The sequence below is a fragment of the Ascaphus truei genome, chromosome 3, assembly GCF_040206685.1.
Source record: "Ascaphus truei isolate aAscTru1 chromosome 3, aAscTru1.hap1, whole genome shotgun sequence".
In the NCBI taxonomy this organism is placed as follows: domain Eukaryota; kingdom Metazoa; phylum Chordata; class Amphibia; order Anura; family Ascaphidae; genus Ascaphus; species Ascaphus truei.
The window spans coordinates 141,515,359-141,535,868 of NC_134485.1; the positions used below are offsets into that span (position 1 = coordinate 141,515,359).

Sequence of the window (20,510 nt, forward strand, 5' to 3'; positions counted from 1 at the left end):
GAACTTCATACTTTTTCAACATTTATTTATCCACAAATGATTCAACATTCAATATACATGTGTGAACAAGTATGTAAACCTTTAGTCAGTAGTGGGTGGCACCCCACTGAGCAGCAATGACTTCAACTAAGCATTTCCTGTAACAGCTGGTCAGTCTCTCACATCGGTTTCAAGGAATTTTCGCCCATTCTGCCTTACATAACTGTTTCAACTCAGTGACATGTAAGGGCTCCCTTATATGGACAGCTTGCTTCAGGTCCCTCCACTGCAGTTGCTCCGCCGCTGGGCACTCAGCCGCAGGCCGATAAGGTAAGTTAATTGAAGGGGGTTTTAGCGCTTAGGGGGTTAAAGATAGGGGTTAGGTTTTTAGGGTAGGATATTCAAGTAAGGGTTTATGGTTTTCAAAGTAGGCATTAGTATTAGGGGTTAAGATTATAGGTTTACCTTGATTGAGAATCGGCCGATGGAGAGATGTCCTGGCGACGAGGTGAGTGGCAGCTAAACGTCGGTGGTGATATGGTGGCGGAAAAACAGCAGTGACCAAATGACCTAGACCGACTGCTTCCCCATCTTCCATAGTAATCACGCACCCACATTTACAGTTTGTCTTCTAATATATGGGCTTATCGACAATATATTAACTAGATTGGGGATTTGAAAGTAGGGAGCGGGTTTTCGTATTACTCAGCTGTATGAAAATGACTTTATTAAAACAAAATGAATTAGTAGGCAACATTTTTTCATGTTATATTCATGGAGTAAATCAAACACTAATCTGCCTTTCAATTTAAGCGAGAAGATTTTCTCCATATTTGTCCTAAATACCATTTTATATAGACTATATGCTCTTTGGGACACTGGGTTTCTTTTACCTATTGCCCTGTCACTTTGATGCAGTTACTTTATTATTTCCTGTATTGAAATGTCTATTCTGTGATGCACTACAGGTATGTACATGTTTGGCGCTATTTAAATAAAAATATAAACACAGATGTGTAACTCTTAGGCTGGGTCCATGGCACCGCAGACCGTGCGGACGCTAACAGACTGCCTTAAGGCAGTGTTCGCGTCCATACAGCGCAAGAAATCAATTCTAACTGATTTCTTGGCGCGACATGCTGGTCACGTGAGCGGTTCGCCCAATGAGGACGAACCAGCCCCGTGACGCCCCTCGGCACGCCCCGCACTGCCCGTCCACCATGGCCAGGTAAGCACCGACCAGCCTCCACGCGGGTGAAAGCACCATGGGCCGGGCCCTATGCTCTTTACACCATTCATTTTTAAAGCTCATCAGTAAATTTGGTTTTACGTTCAGGGCCACTGCATTATATTTGCATCAGAAACATATTGAAAACAATGCACAGTATACATTAAGAAACATACAAGGTTAGTCTCCTAAAAAATATCACAACCTACAACTAATTCACATTTCTCCAGGCCCAAAACGGCTACTAAAACTTTCAACTAGAAAATAATGCACAAGTGTCATTAAGAGCAAGGGAGGGGATTGATGTTGTGTAACCTACTGATACATAACATTTTCACATTCAAACATTTCCAGGAGCAAATAGGTTAAATAGATAGAACATAGATAGTACAGTAGGCTAGTCTTCCAATTGACTGTCAGCTTTTAGCATAACATCAGATGAACTCTCCATCCCTGCCCAGCATATGGTTAAGGAGTGGATAGTTTCCCTTGCTATGAATGAGGACATTGTACTTAAAAAGGCCATTCATGGAAGCTACATAAATCCGGGAAGGTGGAAAAATAAAATAAAAAAATAAATAAATAAAGGAATGTGTTAGGAGGAACTCCCAGCACATAAAGAAAAAAAAAATGAAAACAGCAGACACAGGAATAAATGTCCACCCAATGATTTGTGTTTAGTAATAAGAAAGTTGCTTTAAAAATATAAAACATTTTACACTACCATTTAGTAGATTTCATAAACAGACTACGAAGAGCAAAAAGTGCCAAATACTGTATGACAAACGTGCTGTATATTTCAGTTTTATTTGTCATATTTTGGACCACTTAAACCCATCGATATGGTAAGCATGAAGCTTCATTGTTGGGTGTGTGTTAGTGAAAAAAAGGTCTAAATGCAGAGTTTATATTACTGTATGCATGCAATAATAGTCAACTTACCAAGGTGCTTTGTGCCATTTTTGCATCAGCAAACGATAATAAAAACGGTTAAGTGCAGCAAGAGGGAAAGTAATGAGATGTAGGGCAATGCGTTGCTGGCCCATCTAGCAAAAAGAGGTCAAACCTTTTATGTTTAATCATGCCGATCCCAAGTATTTTTCAATTATTTCATTTAAATTAATGGAATTCGTTAGAGGCATGTTGTTAGCATTTAAGTGTACCCATTCGAAAGGTTTTGAAACCTCTGTACTATTTTTTCTAGCTTCCTTGGTTTTAGTTCTCTTGCTCCATTTCTATTTTTTTCCCCTCTCTCTATATTTTCTTTCTTCTAGAGACCAGAGATCCAGAACACTCCAATAGCGACATATTATGATATCCACTACATATTCCTTATCCTCCTCAGGGCTACTATGGATAGCAGGGCACCATGAATAGGTAAAACACACAATTAATATAGTGGACCTGCCGAGGCACTGGAGACCTTAAAGCAACAATGCTTGCTGTTTGATCATTTTCCATTGTTTGAATTATGTAGTCAAAGGCAGGATAACTACTGTCTTACCATGTGGAGCTTCTAGTTCAGGAAATATTTTACATTTTGATATACCAGCATTTCCAGGAGCCTAAAATGGCAATAGACAGGACATTGACAGCAAATATGCAAATCTATAAGATCGCTGTCCCTGACTAGTTCAGAGGCAGGAAGCTACTCAGCAACCTTCTTTGAAGACGTCTTTAAGGACTTACTGTAAGTAGTGTTGATATAATCACCATGATAATGTAGTGTGACATTTTTATGGGGTGCAACAATTTCAGCCAGTTGAAAATAAGACATCAATGCTAATACTTAACCACTTAAGTGGTAAGGAAAAATATTTGCAGAACTGTACTTGCAGGTGTCTCTTGTATAAAATAGGGTGAACTCTTTGCTGCTACAGGGAGTGCAATATCACTACATTAAAGCAGAGGACACAAACAGGTCAAACAGACCATAACCCCATCCATCTATTACATCTGTGACAAGTTTTATTCAACCATACTGTATCTTCGGCAGAATTGTTATACTAGACATCATTCTGAGAGCTTAGAATTTACAGTCTATGCTGTTTTTATTTAGCATGCAGAGTACAAAGTAATATACTGATACAGATTAATATTGCTTGCATCCTCAGGAAAAATGTTCCTTCTGCACATCTTCAGATTTTTCAACCTAACTACAGGTTAGACGTGGCATTTATTCAGTACTACTTTGTAACACACAATAAGCCAAGGGAGAGGCGACAAATTATTTGAGGAAACACCTTTATTGGATAGCTCATGTTTTTACATATAAGTTTCTGGGTGCACAGAATTGATACAATTGTTGAAGGATAGTCCCGAGTAAACCACCAAACCTTGGCTGAGCCCAGCACAGCAGGCACTTCACTAAAGTGAAGAGAGGCTGATATTTCTGTTCCCACTAGATCCTGTGTCTTGGTGATTGGGCTAAAAATAAAGCCTGGGTCTTGTATTAAACACTTGAGATGTGAATGCCTCTTATGCTTTGCGTTGACCTAGACCATATAATTTGCACCTCAAAGTGTGGAATACATACAATTTAATGAAGCCTAAAACATTCCAATTCAACTTCCCTCAAGTCAATACCATAAAATCACATCATCTTAATTTGTCACCCATAATTTCAACAGGATTATGTACACTTTTGGTCTATGCCTGTACAGCAAAATCATTGTAGAGAATTACAATTAAGCTTCGTAAAATGTGAATGTCAATTAACATATTTCTAATATTCGAACTGTAACCCCCCCCCCCCCTCTTGTCTTTACTCTGCAGTGGGCCTGCAGGTGGAGAATAATAAAGTAGGAAACTATTTTTTTAATCTCGCACAATACATTGTAAACCAACATTCTTCTGACACATTGATCATTAGACATAACACACTGTTGGAACAGAAAATAAATGTTTACATATGTATTTATGTTAATTTCTGGTTTTCTTTTGTCCATGTATTTATCTTTCTGACATACTACAACTGGTTAACCAAATACCCCTCTTTTATAGTTTACCAGATTGCAAATGTACAGTATATGTTTCTGAATTTTCCACTAGACAAGTATTGTTCCAAAACAGAGGCAACTAAAAAAATGCTTATATCAATAGTCTGAAAAAAAATACACATACTGTATCAATACTTTATGTTGAAGATACTGTATGAGGAGAAACCGGCAAAAAAAAAAAAAGGTAGTGAAATAATGATTTTAGATTCCAAAATAAAATTTAGTATCACCTATTCCAGACAGAAAAGTAACAAACAAGGATCTAGTCCCAGATTCTACTATAACCCTTTCCCCATATTTCTCCCATTGCAATATACAATTATTCACATAGCTACATCAGCTGTAGCACATGGTAAGTTGCGGTAGTAATTATGTAGTAATGCGCTGATTTATGCATGGTGCACTTTAAATACAAACATTGATGGAAGCCACTCAAGCTAAATTTGTCTTCACTGATGCCCCAGTTTGGATTGAAAGCAGCTCAGTGTTGTAGAATACAACAAAGAACCGAAATCTTCATCGTCTTGCCAGCATTTTAAGTAGGGAAGTTGAACTGTCGGTAAGTATCCTCTAAAAATTCAAGGCTACATCTGCTGATGTTACTGGTTGAAACATATTTTTTTTATACCCCCAATAAAAATGGTACATGCTGCTCGCAATTTCTTTTTGGAGTTTCAAACTATAGAATGCACACTGGCTGGTGACATCAATGGCAGACAAAAAATGTCTGGAGGTTCACACAGTTTGCATTTAGCAGTAAACATGCAAAAAAAAAAGTTGACACATATACAGTATTAAGTGCATATGGCCTGAAAAAAAATAAAAAAATTGAAGAGTAGCTACCGTATAACACTTTAGTCCAAAAGTCCAATTTGATCACAGTTTAACTTTAAGGCATTAACAGTTTTCACATTCTTTACAATGTTTACATGGTAGATTCCGTCTGTTAATTTAATTTTGTTATCGATTTTCCTTCACCTCCCCTCAACTTTTTTGTTATCAAGAAGCAGCATAATGTAGCAGGATTATTTGGTTGTGCTCCAGATCAGGAAATGTGGAAACAATTTGAACGCCAAGGTTTAGATAAAGCAGCTAAAATCTCTGCCGTTTTACGTTTTGTGTCCAAATACAAAGACATTCAACATTGTTTTGTTTTTTTGTTTAGACAAAAGCGTTAGAGCGACAAATAGCTTAGGTAACAAGTGAGCAGGCAGGGGTTGAATAAATCCTGGAAACTGTAGAAAATAACCGTTTTCTGTTACCCGAGCAGCAAAGTATTTACTGCTGATAAACTTGTATATCAAAAGATAAAACACCAACACCATATATTTGTAAAGAATAAAAAATACCAGTTGCTACAGTAGCAATGCACAAGTGATATTCATGAAAATTGCCATCCACTACTAGACGAGGATAATTATGTTTTCACTATATATTTAAGCAATAGCAACAAAAAAAATAAACAAACTTAACATGGATTGTAACATTCATAACCTTGTAGTTTGGAATTTGGACAAGGTTGATCCTGCCACTTCTGTTCAATGAAAATGCTTCCATGAAAGAAAAATTGTTCTTTATCTGCTGTCCTCTCTTCCTCAACAAGTGGCACATGAATAACTAACAGGGAATAAAGAGTCTGTTCAGGGCGCAATCTTGTAAAGTCATTTGTTTCTCCAACAACAGAAGAAATCTGAACAAAATGAATACAAAAATCCCAGAGGACTCACAGGACATACTGTATATGAGCAGATAACATGAGAAATATCTAGCCAATGTATAATAGCATAGATTTAAAGTACTAGATGTCAGGACAACATAATTTCGGGCATGTTCACTTTTCCTCAAAATCCTATTAGGTGTCACATAGTGTAGTATACGGGATGTTATTGAAGCACTGTCCATTTTGCAGGTTTTTAGTGTTTGCAATGTCAGTTCTGGGAGTTCTTTATTCAATTCTCTCAGACGCAAAACTGGGGCAAGCCCAGTGCAAAAGAATGGTACCTTACTAATCAAAGAAAATTGGTTCACATGGATCAATTTTCCGTAAGAAGCCTGGTGCTGTTTTTTTGTCCTGGATTAGAGCCAGGAGAGTAGGATAAATAAACCCAAACTTGTATCTAAATGTAAGCCTGCAACTGCCTCTGTATTAGCTTAGGTATTATCCTTTTCTGTAAAAGAAGCTAGTGTCTTCTTTGTTTTTCTTTACATTTGCCTGTACTTCTCTGTTGCAACTTCTAATACCGTTTTAATGGGATAAATGTTAGATTTAAAAATTGCATGGATAGTACTTTAACCTACGTTAATTAGTTTTCACCCTTTTGCTGCTGGTGAAGCCTGCAATGTGTGTAATGTGTAATGTTTGTATGCCCCTTCAATAGTAAAGATGTTAAGCACATTATCCATTGCCTAAACAGGAACAGAAGGGTCTCACAGCTATGCGCCTGCATACAAGCTGTGGGCAAAACCACATAGAAAAATTGGAAAGAATAATTCTCTGTGACCACTTACTCCCACACAAAGCTTTTCGCATGCTTGAGGGAAGGGCTGATCTTGATATGTACTGTCTAGACAGAGACAACATCATACTAATCGGTCAGACCCAATATGCTCTAGCCGGCTCGATTCCTACATTGTTCACACACAGAATTTTTCAGTGAAAAGTGACGGCCTAATAGGATGGCTGGTGAAGTTTTCACACCAGAATTACCTAGAATACTTGTAACTAGCAGGTGTAGGAGACAAATGCACATGTATGCTGTTCAGAGGCACCGCTAGAATTGGTTACAGTCGCTTTTTGATGAGTTTTTCCAACTTGCGTATACGGGATGACTCTTGCTCAGGAGTGGGAGTCTGCAGAGATAAAGAGCTGCCGTTATCAATGCCGGAAGGAGGGGTTGGAAGTCTCTGCCGAAACAGCTCCAGCATGCTGCTTTGCTCGCTTCTTTTCAGGCCCTGGACACAAAATATAAGATTATCCTATGTAGAAAGTGCAGCATACATAGCAGATTGCAACTTGTTTTATCATTTCAGTATTTTAACGCAAACAATTGATGTAGTGTGTATATATGTACATGTATATATGCTGAAGAACTCATTTATTCTACATACATACATACATACACACAGATATACATATATACATACATATACACAAACAAAATAGGGCATTTTTATTTTGTATAATGGTGGCCATGCTGAAGGGTGCACACACACATACACACGTACACACAAACCACCACCCCACACATGCACTCAGGTATATAAAGGTGACCAGTTTAAGTGTTTGTATCTATTTTACATGATAAATAATCACATAATTAATAAGGTATCTTTGTTTTCTCTGAAGTAGAGAAGCACAATGTTGGCCACCAGAAAACAAAATGTGTCAAAATAAATCTAACAATATATTGGTTATTATGATCATTTATTTTAGGCAAACAGATGTTTTCACAATGTAATCAGGGCCCATCCTCAGGTTTCAAATAAAAGCAGCAGTCAAGCTTTTGACCACCAGTTGCAGGGTATGTGGAACACGCTTAGAAGATTCACTTTGACAAGGTTCTCACCAGGCATCCTATTAGGAGTGTCCATTAACAAAGTGCCCAGCCAGATATTTATCTCGGTGCTCTGCCTTATCAATACCAGTTTTAACAGTAAAACAGACACCACTAAATTAAAGGTCATCACTTTCATTGTAGATCCTGCTTTCTTTTGTGCACACATATACCTATGAAGAGCTACCATGCTAGACAAAACTAAAAAGTATTAAAACCTGGAAGCTACAGTATCAAATAAAAGTCATACTAATGCCATTTAAGCAAATAAGAGTAGATTATTGGATTGCACGGTGAGCTTCCACATAATCCAAGAAGAATGCTTCAAAAGGCAACTCACAATACAAAGATACATTTGTGTATATAGATATAGGATTTTTTTTATGGACTCTCTCTGTTACTGTTCAACAAACTTGACTCATGAAGAAGGAAGGTCTCCTGGGATTGAGACACTGACAATCTATTAATAAAAGTGATATATATCTTTGTGTCGTGAGTGCTTTTGAAACGTCTTACCTGGAACCCATGCCAAACCAATACAGCTTCTGGAACTCTGTGCTGCACTAAAACAGTCGCAATAACTTGTTAGTAGAACTTTAGAAACATTTTTTTGTGACCTATTAATAGATGTAGCAAGGGAAATGAAAACTCTGCAGTTTGAATGGACAGCTGACAAAAAAAGAACTTTAAGCAAATTGGTTCTCCCGAGATGTTTTGTAGGTTGGTATCTAAGTTGGGCATTAAAATGCTCTTACTTTATTTTAATTATTCTACATGAAATTTGAGACGACAAAACCCTATTTTTCAGTTGCTTGTGCCTCGAGGGACTCTGTGCAAGTAAGGCTCGGTCCCCACTGGCTGCTGCAGCGCTCGCTACGGTTAGCGAGACTTCAAAGGTTACATAGTAGATGAGGTTGAAAAAAGACATGTGTCGTGGGAGAGGGGGTTTGGCCCGGTATTAAAGGGGTTGCACCCCATTTGGCCACCCCCTACCCTCACCTGGGAGGCGAGGGGTTAACTGGACTGAGGTCCAGTACTGTGTTTATGCCCCTGCTTCAGCACCAAATGTGTATTCCCCTGTGACTATGTGTTTTCCCCATTCCAGTGTCTGCACCAACACTCACACTGGGATCCATCCGGGAGGGAAAGGGTTAATGTTAGTTTAGTGATTATAGCCCTTTGTTCCTTTTTCCCGCCTTTGCAGGCTCCATTTTGCAGTCTCTCCATAGGTCGCCATTGCAGCTCCATGTAATCCTATGGAGATTCCGGCGATTTGGGCCCATTCTCGTAGAAGACCTGCAGGTGGCGCCCGAGAGGAGCGGCGGTTCCCCATTGAAAGTCAATGGAGCCATACATTTCAATTGGGATTCCTCGACTCAGATCTCCAGGAACAGGTTGGCAGCCATCCAAACCGCAGACCGCAAAAGCGGAAACATTATCTTGAAGAGAGCTTTGATCACCCCTCGGTCAAGTTCAGGTTCAATTGGCGTTGGAAACTTAGGTTCTAGGGCACCCCGGAATAAAATTATTTTTGGCCCTAGATCCTAGGAACCCCCTCACTCGACCCCGACCGGGTCCGACAATCTATGACCCCGCTAAAGGGTCGCGCTCGCTATAAGGGTCGCACCATAGACTCTAATGGCGGAGGTAAAAGCCGCGAGTAAAAAGTCAGAGTGAGCAGAAACCTGGAACCCATAACTCCGGTTATGTTCAACCTAGAGGGCTGGGATTCGGTCACCATGTAGTCATAGTTCCGGCATGATTGCATGGCAAATACCGACAATCTCGGAGCAACAGAACAGAGTCAGGATAATTGCAAAGTTTGGGTTTCTGCCATTGACTCGCATGGCAGAAAAAAGCCTCTTTGGAAAATGTGCTTTTAAAACTGTAATTGTGTAACTCCGGTCCGGTGGGTCGCAGCGAGCTGAAACTTGGCCACAATGGAGAGTCCCCTCCGGCATGAGGGTCTGGCAAGTTTCAACCCACTCAGCCCAGCCGAACTGATTATTTTAATATGTGTAGATATTAAAGAATGTACTATTTTGCAAGGCTGGTATAAAAGCCCGGGAAAGTTACTGGCTCTGCTTTATGTTAATGCTCAGGAGGGCGACCCTTGGTCTACAACAGACCCCCTGATCAAAGGCTTGACCACTCTGTGTACAATAGGGCGGAGAAATGCAGAGCCTGAGTGGTCTGCCAAAATTCACACTTACAGACAAAGGGTTTCCTGGCCAGATACATGCCTGGTAGACTTTTAGCGCCCTGTCTTTAGTGTGGGGCTAGAGAAATGAGACCCCAAGGGCCAGATGTGCGCATGTGCCAACTAACTGGGGGCATGGTCCAACCATGCTTCCAACGTTAGCTGGCAAGGAGGGATTGGGTGCAGATAATTGTCACCCAATGTCTGGGCCCCAATGCTATGGTATAGGACTGGAATCCCATATAAACCAGTGTCAGCCCTATACCCAGTGTCTTTGTTGTTACATCTACTTGATACCTGATGAATGAATGAATTGCCAATCCTGTGTGTTCACCTTCTTTAAGGAATAAACTATATTTATTATATCTAAGTCGTGTTCAATTCAACCCAGTTATTTGTGTATATTATAACCCTTCACAAAGTTACCGTGACAACATGCGTCCATCAATTTCAACCTATGCTAAATTTAGACAACAGATACTTTATCCTATATCTAAACTTATTGATCCAGAGGAAGGCAAACAATAAACCCCAGTGACATATTGTAGGTTGATTGCACTTTGATAAACTGCCATTAATGTAAGTCAATTTAATGTTGATCTCTCTTTAGTGTTCAAAAAAGACCTCTCTAAAATCTTGGAGAACTTTACTCTTCCAAAAGACGGGAAAGCCCTCCTGCGCTCTACTCACCTTCATTTCTAGTATCTTCTGGAAAGTTTCTGTGTTGCAGTCAGCAAGGAGTTTGATGTAATTATCCACAAAGACCACAGAGGGTTCATGAGGAGCCATCACAACCTTAGAAGATAAAAAAAACAAGCAGGTGGTATTGTTATAATTAAATGTACAGTAGGAACACATATATAGACATACCAAATTTAAAGCTGACATACTAAAATTTCCGTTCCCCCCCCCCCCCCCCAAACAAAAAGTATTTCAATGTTTACATAAATTATGCAAACTGTGCTCTATCATTTTGGTGGCGTACTTCATAACTAGTTTAAAATGAAATATGAGCAGGTCTCTCCAATATACACCAGCATGAAATAGAAAACGCAAGAATCGATGCAGACAAACATACAAAACTTAGCATTTTGGTACCGAATCTGTGCGTTTTGTGTGCGTGTGTAAGGTGCCTTGATGCAGCAGACTGTACTACAATTCTATGGCCTGAATATTTCTGACCCACCTCACTTCTGGGCTAGAGGCCCAAGCTGACTTGGAACACACTATTCCAAAGCTGTCAGCAAACTGAAAAGCTTTCAAAACCCCAAAGAGCATTCCATCTCCCTGGGGTAATATTGTGGTCCCTGGAAGGACACACAAAAAAGCTACACAGCACTTTATTTGCCTGTACTGCAATAGAAGTACAGACAAACCTCTGCAGAGCTGCCAATGGTAGATAATGGGTGCGGGAAGTCAATGTGCTTATATAATGCAAAACAGGTTCAAATATGCAGTGCCATTATGCAACAACATCTTGCCCCCATAAATATACCAAATTTTGTTAATACAGTGCATATAATAGCTAGTGGGAAAGAAGTTCTGTAGGTAGAAATTGCAGCCAGAATACCAGAATATTCGTAAAAGATTACTGATGACATTGCCATTGTAACTACAATTTCTTGGTGTCTAGTTCTGTAAACGTGCAAAGTAAGGTGGTGGAAGGGTATGCATTTATATCTGCAATGAGACATACGGCAAAGGGCAGCATTACAAGGGTTACATACATAGCACTGTTCACTGCTTTGTTCTTTCTCCAACTACTATAAAATTAGCTGTATCAAACCTAATTTTAATCCCAATTATAAATTTTTTTTATGTTTGTCCTAATTACTCCATTGTAAAATGTAACAGAAATATTGACATAGAAAACATTTTTTTGCAAAGACATCTCTTTAAATGGCTGACAATTGTTATTCTTTCAAAATTTGCTTTGTAATTTAGCCTTGATTACTGTAAGGTTACAATAAAAAAAATATTCTATACTCAAAAGCAGTATGTATGATACGTGCAATTATGATACTTGCCGACAGACTTTCAAGCAAAGCCATAAACAAACATTACTTAAACCATGAAACAATCGTTAAGTGTTTTAAATAGCTGGATGCTTGGACTTTTTTGTAACTCCAATATATGTTGCTAAGTGGGACAACAATTTTAAATAATAATAAGCTTTTTCAAATTTGTTTTTAGTTAATAAAAAGTAGAGATCCTTTTAAATAAAATTCTATAAAAACTGTGTGGAAAAGAAGTTTGTGAATTAAAAAAAATATAAAGTAGCATAACTCAGTAACCATTTTTTCCATTGCACTTTGGTCTTATTGCATCTCAGAGAAAGCTATAGGAGACACCTTCAATGCTACAGTTCTGTTCCTTTACTGCATTTCAAGGGAGCAGAAGCCAGACTGAGAAATGGAATCCACAGCTATGCATTAAATCAAAGCAGCCAAACCCTGAGGGAATGGATGGATGCTTCACTTAATGACAGTTGTTAGTGGTGAATAAGTAAAGAGAAAAACAGCATTGGAGCCGTGGCTGGAATCTGAAATATTCACCAACACCAACATTGGTACAAAATGTTCTTTAAAAATGGTTTCGTTTTTTTTTCTTCCCTTTTAATATGCGGAGCTGATGCTGGTTGATTAAAAGAAAGGGGGGAAAATAGGATTATTCGTTTAACCACTTCCATATGTTTTCTTCTTTCCAACTAAAACCAAGATCTAGATGCGGAAACTTCTCTCTGCTGTAATATAGCTGTCAAACTACTGTCTCGTGCAAGGTTTATCTTAACTGGTCTGAGCCATCCGTTTCAGACAGTCATAAAACGGTTTATTTTTCTAAACTCAGGATTGGCTGGGTAAGCTGCTAAATGTAGCAGGATAAAGCCCCTGTAAAAAGGAGGAAACTAAACGTGGCATCCTTAAATGTGCTAATTGAATTTGCACACCCAAAATTTTTAGTTTGCTGTTTGAAGGTGAAGTACCATTTCACTTGAGTAAACTATGGGTATTAATGGCAGTGATATTTGAAATAGGTTAAATCAAGGTCATTGATCAAAAATTATATAACAATACTGATAATTGTCTCTTAAGTTGGAAAATGCTTCATTGTGTTGACAGTAATTTCACTTGGAACACTAAATAGTGAGGAAGACGGTCGATTGTCTATCCTGATTGGTCCTTCAAAGTGATAATGTATCTTGAAGTAATTATAAAAAATTATTCTCATGAACAATTATATATATACATCAAGTGGTACACATTTCAAGATCATTTCGACTCCAATTTTGTTCCAGGAGAGTTTGTTGGAAGAGTTAAAGTAGCAGATTGTCACCACAATATTAAACAACATGTAATAAAATGTGCTCCTACAATAGTTGCAGTTTTCGTCTCGTTTGCGTCAAATCTGAAATTCTCTCCTAAGAGATCTGTGCGTAAGAACAAAATGAAATAACTTCGCTAGAACAAATTTACACAAATTAAAAATGTTGCTTCAGTGTATTGGACTACATTGATACATATCCATAATGTCGGAATAGCAGTAAGAAAATGGGACAATAATGAGGGAGAGATAATGGCATTTAAACCCACCATACATTTGTGGTTACAAACTTTGCCAGAATAAACATGATTTTAAAATACTTGCATTTTCCTGACATTTCACCTAGTGTCAACCATGTTCACACCTTTGTCACTTCATATAGCGGTTGAGCTGCAGACTAGTATTTGGGGGAATGGCATACAAATGAGCACTTAGTTGGCATGTCACTTTTTGCTTCATTTTCAAATTGACATGAAAAACCTAAAGCTTTTGCCTGCTGCATTGATCAGCTTTTATGGCTAAGCCTGGGAAAAGGAAGATACGGAATCAGTGGACTCATTCAAAGACAGTTCTTTTGTGGTTTTTATCGGTTTAATCTGAGTCACTAGTTCTTTTGCCTGCAGTGATAATAATGCATAGGAAGCAAAGAGTGATGGACTACTCAGAATCCTTGTCTGCAGCGAAACCACTTGATAACATGTGACCATGGGGTAAATGAAGCAGATTTTGGGAGCTGTGGACGATATGGAGACACACTAATGGAAATGTTATCATTGCTGAGATCAAACAGAAAATCAGAAACAAATGTTCTCAAAGAACAAAGAGAATTGAACGTGTTACTACAGAGTAAACAATACTTCAGATATACATATTATTGTAGCATAATTTGCTACGATACGCTGCAGTATACTGTACATAATGTCTGTGATATTGAGAGTTATAATGGGATAAAGTATGTTACCATCATTGCTCTTAATGATGGTACAGGTATACGGTACCAATACAAAATCACCTTCTATCAGTTCCTACAATGGTGTATCAACTATTCGGTCCAAGTCAAAGAATTTGAACACTCTGGCAGAACCTTTTACCCACTACGCAATTTACATCAGGAAGGCTTTTTGTCTTTCTGGACCCTCTGTGTCTTATTGCACACGTCATGCTGTTCCAATATATGGTTAATAGCTCATTAATATTAAGTAGTAAGGCAAAGGTAGTTAACATTGTTACAAACCACTCCTAATACCCTGAAATATTCGGTGCTGTCACTTTTCCATGGATTAAAATAATGGTTATTTCCTGGCAACTTAATGCCCGCTACTCTGACTGATCAGGTTTACATGTCCTGCTCCCAAATAAGATTTATAATTAGTAACATATGTGTATAGTTAAGAGTCTATATATAACTAAAAAGAAATGTATTTAATGTGACTGCACAGGACTATAGTGTGGATTAACAACTTGTCCACATGAAGGCCATGATTATACAAAAAAACGCTGGCGACACTGCGCCGTGCAAAAACAAAATACATTGATCCAATTGCGGTAAACATACCTCGAGTGACGTGTGCACCGCCTGGAACTGCGGGGTGGCAGACTGGAGAGGAGACTTGGGAGGCGACAGCCGCGTCACGTGAGCGGTTCAGCCAATGAGGGCGAACCGCTCACGGCCATGCCTCTGCCACACCTCCCTGTCTCCTCTCCTGTCTCCTTTGCCTGTTCAAGATGCTACTCAGCGGCAGCATGAGGATGACGTCACCAGATCCAGCTGCCGCCCAGCGGCATCTGGTATAATTAAAGTCTAAGACAGCAAACATCAGTTAATACCTCAAATCTTCTCACCTTTAGAATCATTTCCGCCCGTGTCATGCCTTTCACCACAATCTTTGTGTAGCTGGCTGGGGCTTTCCGAACCACCTGAGACCCGATTGAAGGAAGATCCAACAGAACCGTTTTCAGAGAGTGAGTATCGAGGAGTAGCTGTGAAGAAAATTAATGATTACTTCAATGATAGTTTGCAATAACAACATCAATAATCATCATCATTTACAGTGACTTTTGGCCAAACAAGTTTACAAGAACTAGTTAACTTTCAGATGTTCACAAGTTGCCATGTCTGGGATTGAATGCATGAGAAATACAGTACGAGCAAAAACACAATAAAAAAAACACACAAAAAAAACATAACTATTATCCTCATCAATGTTATATGAATTAGAAATAAGGCCCAGAGGCATAAGGAAATAACTTTATCGTTGGCCAAATGACCTCTTCAAAACGAATGCGTTATAAAATGCACTTTTTAGTTACACCAAATAAATGAGTGATTAAACCCTTTGCGATCAAATGCTTTGCAGATCTCTCTTGCTGAGAAGGGTTTAAGATACCAAATCAGATGGAAGAGATGTTCTCAGTCAGATGGCCGTTATACTGTTGTCTGTAGCTATACGATTAATTTATTTACGAGCCCCCAAAAAATGGTGTAGTAGAGACATTTAAATCCCTGACTTGGTTCACAAGGATGCAACTTGGAGGCAATGTAGCTTAAACAAGTTTGTTTTGTCCTGCATCAATACCCTGAAGTCTTCTGTCCCTGTGGTTGGAACAAAAATGTTTCAAGTCTCACAGTCTCTCAAATAGCGTTCCTGTCCAGTCCTAATGATATTCTATTTTCTACAACATAATCCTTGCATGACCTACCAATCTACTAAACTATTATTTACCCTGTATTGTGGGGTTGAAAATGTACTTCCCTTTTTCTGTGAGTTTATTTTTTTTATACAAACTTTTAAATATCTACATTAGAGATACAAAATAAGTATTTTAGTTAGGAATATCGTAGAATGATATATGAATAAAAAAGGAAAGTCTTATGAAGTTAGTTTTTGCAGGAATGTGAACAAACTGTAAGTCGTTTTGTTTTGATTTTTTTTCACCAAGAGTGTAGATAAACATGACTGTTTAGTGTAAATGTTGGTATTAATGAAAGGAAGGTATTGTTTTTTTTTCCAGGATCACATTTTGGCAATTATTTAGCTAAATAACGGAAAGAGCATAATTTCAGACTGGTCTTATAATTGCTGTGTTCCAGGCTGTAAAAAGGGGGGCTTCCCCTTAAATTTCTTTCTGTTCGTCTGTTATTTGTTTTAGAAAGCTCACAGTAAATTGTGTGAAAAATAACCATTCCATGTCATGGAGAGATATGTCACTCTATAACATTTAATGATTAAGATTATAGAATAATAAAGGCTAAAGAAAGATAAACCTAGGTTATATTACATTTTAAGTTTATTAATGTAATGTATTAAAGAAAAAGTTTGCAATTTGGCAGTTGTCAGAAGATTGTGCTTGCGTCCTACTGGACAATAGCGTATGAAATTCCTATTAGGGATATACAGGCATACCCCACATTAATGTACGCAATGGGACTGGAGCATGTATGTAAAGTGAAAATGTACTTAAAGTGAAGCACTCCATTTTTCCCACTTATCGATGCATGTACTGTACTGCAATCGTCATATACGAGCATAACTGATGTAAATAACGCATTTGTAACAGGCTCTAAAGTCTCCCCGCTTGCGCACAGCTTCGGTACAGGTAGGGAGCCGGTATTGCTGTTCAGGACGTGCTGACAGGCGCATGTGCGAGCTGCCGTTTGCCTATTGGGCAATATGTCCTTACTCGCGAGTGTACTTAAAGTGAGTGTCCTTAAACCGGGGTATGTCTGTAGTATATTATATTAGGATCTCATTATACCCTGACTCCAAGTATAGATTTGCATTTGCATTCAGGGACTCACAATATACTGTACTTCCACAGTTTCACTCTAGGGATTTCAAAGCCCATTACATTTTTTACCAGGCCTTAGAATGGAATTTGGATCCCTGGGCCTGGAAGACACTGATTTACAATATGTGGATGATCTATTAATACAACACGTGGAAGTTTTAAATAAAGAATCTTTTTTTTCCTGCTGCTTTAGATGAGTAAGGTGAACTAAGAAAATTCACCCGCTCAACCCAAACAGTATAGGTGTACTAGTGTAGTAATAATAATAATAATAATAATAGCTGTGAAGAGGTAGTTCCTTCCAATGAGAGGGAAGAAAGAGAACATGCACTCTCAAAACTACAGGTAGTGTTAAAACATATAATTATGACGAAAAGTATCTGAAAGAACAGTACCAATATGAGGTAGATATAGTGGATAGTTGCTAACAGACAGCCCCCCCATACAAAGGAGTAGGTGAACTATTGGTTAAGGGTAAAAATAACATTTAATATTGCTAATCGCAACAATTAAAAATAAGTGGGGCAGAAAGAGAGACAAACACAAATCCCATTGCCGTAACACTGTTAACTATCCCTACCACACCTTACTACTGTATGACGAGCAAGCATTGAATAGGAGGAACATTTATTTTCAAAGATCTACCTGAAATTTCTTCAAACCTGCACCTCAACTGCACATTATTAATATTAAGTCGAGTTCTGTACTTACAAACTGTGAATATTATGTATAAGTTGGGGTTGTATTTAGGGATTTCAATTCTTCACTTATTTTACATTAAAAAAACAAAACAGAACATTGATATTACAATTGGCACTCACTGTCTTCATTGGGTCTGTAATTCTGGAAATTATTTTAAATAGCGCGGGAATCACGAAGAAACACTTGCTTTGCAGGTCATCAAGACAATACAGAGTCTCAGTGGCTGATGCATTTTTGAATGCATGATCCTGGGGATCTCCAACAACTACACCATGCCCCCTTTCCCCGTTCACAGACAATGCCCTATGAAAATGCATTGTACTGTACCTGTCAATAGTGTAATAATGACCCAGACCAGCCATTCTTCGGATCTTACTCTATTACACCAAAGGTTTAGAAGAACCGCAAATGTGAAAATGAAAACAGCCTCTTTATCATATTGTTGACCTTGAGTTTGTTGTAATTTATGGAATGAATTAGTAAGATAAATAGCGAAGTATACTGAGATTTTGTTTTGCCAGGTAAGCAAATATTATGTAACCAGCAAATCTGTGGTAACACCAAAAACAATGGTCACTGTTTAGTAATGTAGGCCCCCCTTTGGGGACTACTAGTTAGTAGAAGAGTTTTACAGCCTTAATGGGTTAACTGTGTGGGATCACTCAGGTTACTCAACTCCCCACCATGTGATGCAGGGTCACTATGCAGCACAGGATAGCCACTCCTTTGTATGTGTTGTGGCCAGTGATGTCACTATAGGGAGATAGAAGGGTATATATATATATTTATATATCCTCCCAATGTTCTAGAAATAGGTTCCTCAAAGTTCAGACTCAAGCCTCCATGTGAGTCCTGTAAATAGGTTTTAGTGAATGGTAAAGCAGACGGACACAGCGCACTAAGGGTAAGTATCAAAAAGTATATTATTAAAATCACATCGAACATCTATAACTTACAATTCATAAAATATCAATGTGCTCCAAACAGCAGTCCGGTAGGTCCGCAGGTGTTATTTAGCTGAGACCTGGTGCACCGGGTCTCCGGACCAAAAACAGCAGCTCTAGGATACGTAGGAGCATCTGAGCATGATGGCGTATGATACATAGTGATGGTAACTCAAACACTTTTCGCACGAAAAAATGCGGCATCAGGGGTTGGCGTCACTGATGTAAACTCTCCTATTTATACCCACACTGGGCGATTGATTGATACCAGTTCAATATTTGGAAAAACAAGGAGTATAAGAATGTGTGAGAGACAGCTGTGTGTGCATACATATAGCACAGTATGTACAAATAATACATTTGTATTCATGCAACCGTCTCTCTTTCGGTGTTTTAAGATTGAATACAAATTTATGCAACTGTTCGGGACACTTAGCAGTGGCCTAAACAGAGATCGAAATTTTATGAGTCATTACTGACACAAGTGAACTCTCTTCCCATGAGCACTATAGGCCATGTCTGTACATACTGTGCTATATGTATGCACACACAGCTGTCTCTCACACATTCTTATACTCCTTGTTTTTCCATCCCTATACACCAATAGGGACCACATAGTATCCACACACACTTTTAGTTATGCTACTACAGTAACTCTCACATTTCCACACCCACCAACACCATTTATATCCGCTCCCACTCCACACACACCTTGTGTAAAGCACTGTATATACTGTGGGCTCTCCATTCATGTTAATTCACACTTATACACATACACACTCTTTCATCACTTGCTCTCAGGAACCTTTTGACACATCCAGCCATAAAACACATCCACACGGGGGAAGGACCAGCACAGATAACATTCCAATAGACACTGTTTATAGTATAGCTTTTGCTTGCTTCATTCATTGTAACATCGCCGGAAGAAGAGATCAGTGTATCTCGAAAGCTCGCACAAATAAAAGCCACAGAACGGTATCATCTATTTATTTTTTGATTATTGAAGCTCGGCTAACACGGTACTGATACCTCTACATATATATATATATATATATATATATATATATATATATATATATATATATATATATATGTAGAGGTATCAGTACCGTGTTAGCCGAGCTTCAATAATCAAAAAATATAATACATATATATAAAGCTGTGACCATGCAGCAAGCTTAAGCCTATAGGGAACCATGTTAAAAATGGTTTTTGAGGCAAAAAGTGACACTGTGTGCTCATTTGCATGTCATTTCCCAGAATCCCTTGCTGCAGTGGAAGTGCTGTATGCTGGGTGATAATGGGGAAAGGCGGGGTTGCAGACCTGCCTAAGACATGCAGATAAGCATACAGTTGTATTTGCATATTTGCTTTCCCGTGGAGGGTTTTTGTCACTTTTTTTACTCACCATAACTTAACTCAGTATTATTATATATATATATATATATATATATATATATATATATATATATATATATATATATATATATATATATAGCAACTGTAAATATTCCTGTATATTCATTTGCATGTCTTAGACAGGTCTGCAACCCTGTCTTTCACCATTATCACCCAGCAAACAGCACTTCCACTGCAGCAAGGGATTCTGGGAAATGACATGCAAATGAGCACACAGTGCCACTTTTTATCTCATGCTCACATTACATGAGCAACCCTTAGTCAATGCATGCTGCTTTAAACACTGATGAGACCCATCAAGGTTGAAACATGTCTGTGAGTGGGTTAACTGACTTTGCATCTCCCAAGTCCTTGCTTAAAAACTGTGTTTAA

The 20,510-nt window shown here is 38.4% G+C and overlaps 1 protein-coding gene across 1 annotated transcript in view; it reads right to left on the reverse strand.

Moving 5' to 3' along the window:
- Positions 1-3,434: 3,434 nt before the first annotated feature.
- Positions 3,435-20,510, reverse strand: part of VPS53 (VPS53 subunit of GARP complex) — a 236,879-nt gene continuing 219,803 nt past the window's right edge. The window contains exons 20-22 of the mRNA XM_075589578.1: positions 15,124-15,261; positions 10,651-10,755; positions 3,435-7,158 (exon numbers count right to left, since the gene is read on the reverse strand). Coding sequence (XP_075445693.1) covers positions 6,988-7,158; positions 10,651-10,755; positions 15,124-15,261 — 414 coding nt within the window. The 3' untranslated portion in view covers positions 3,435-6,987. The remainder of the gene's footprint in view (positions 7,159-10,650; positions 10,756-15,123; positions 15,262-20,510) is intronic.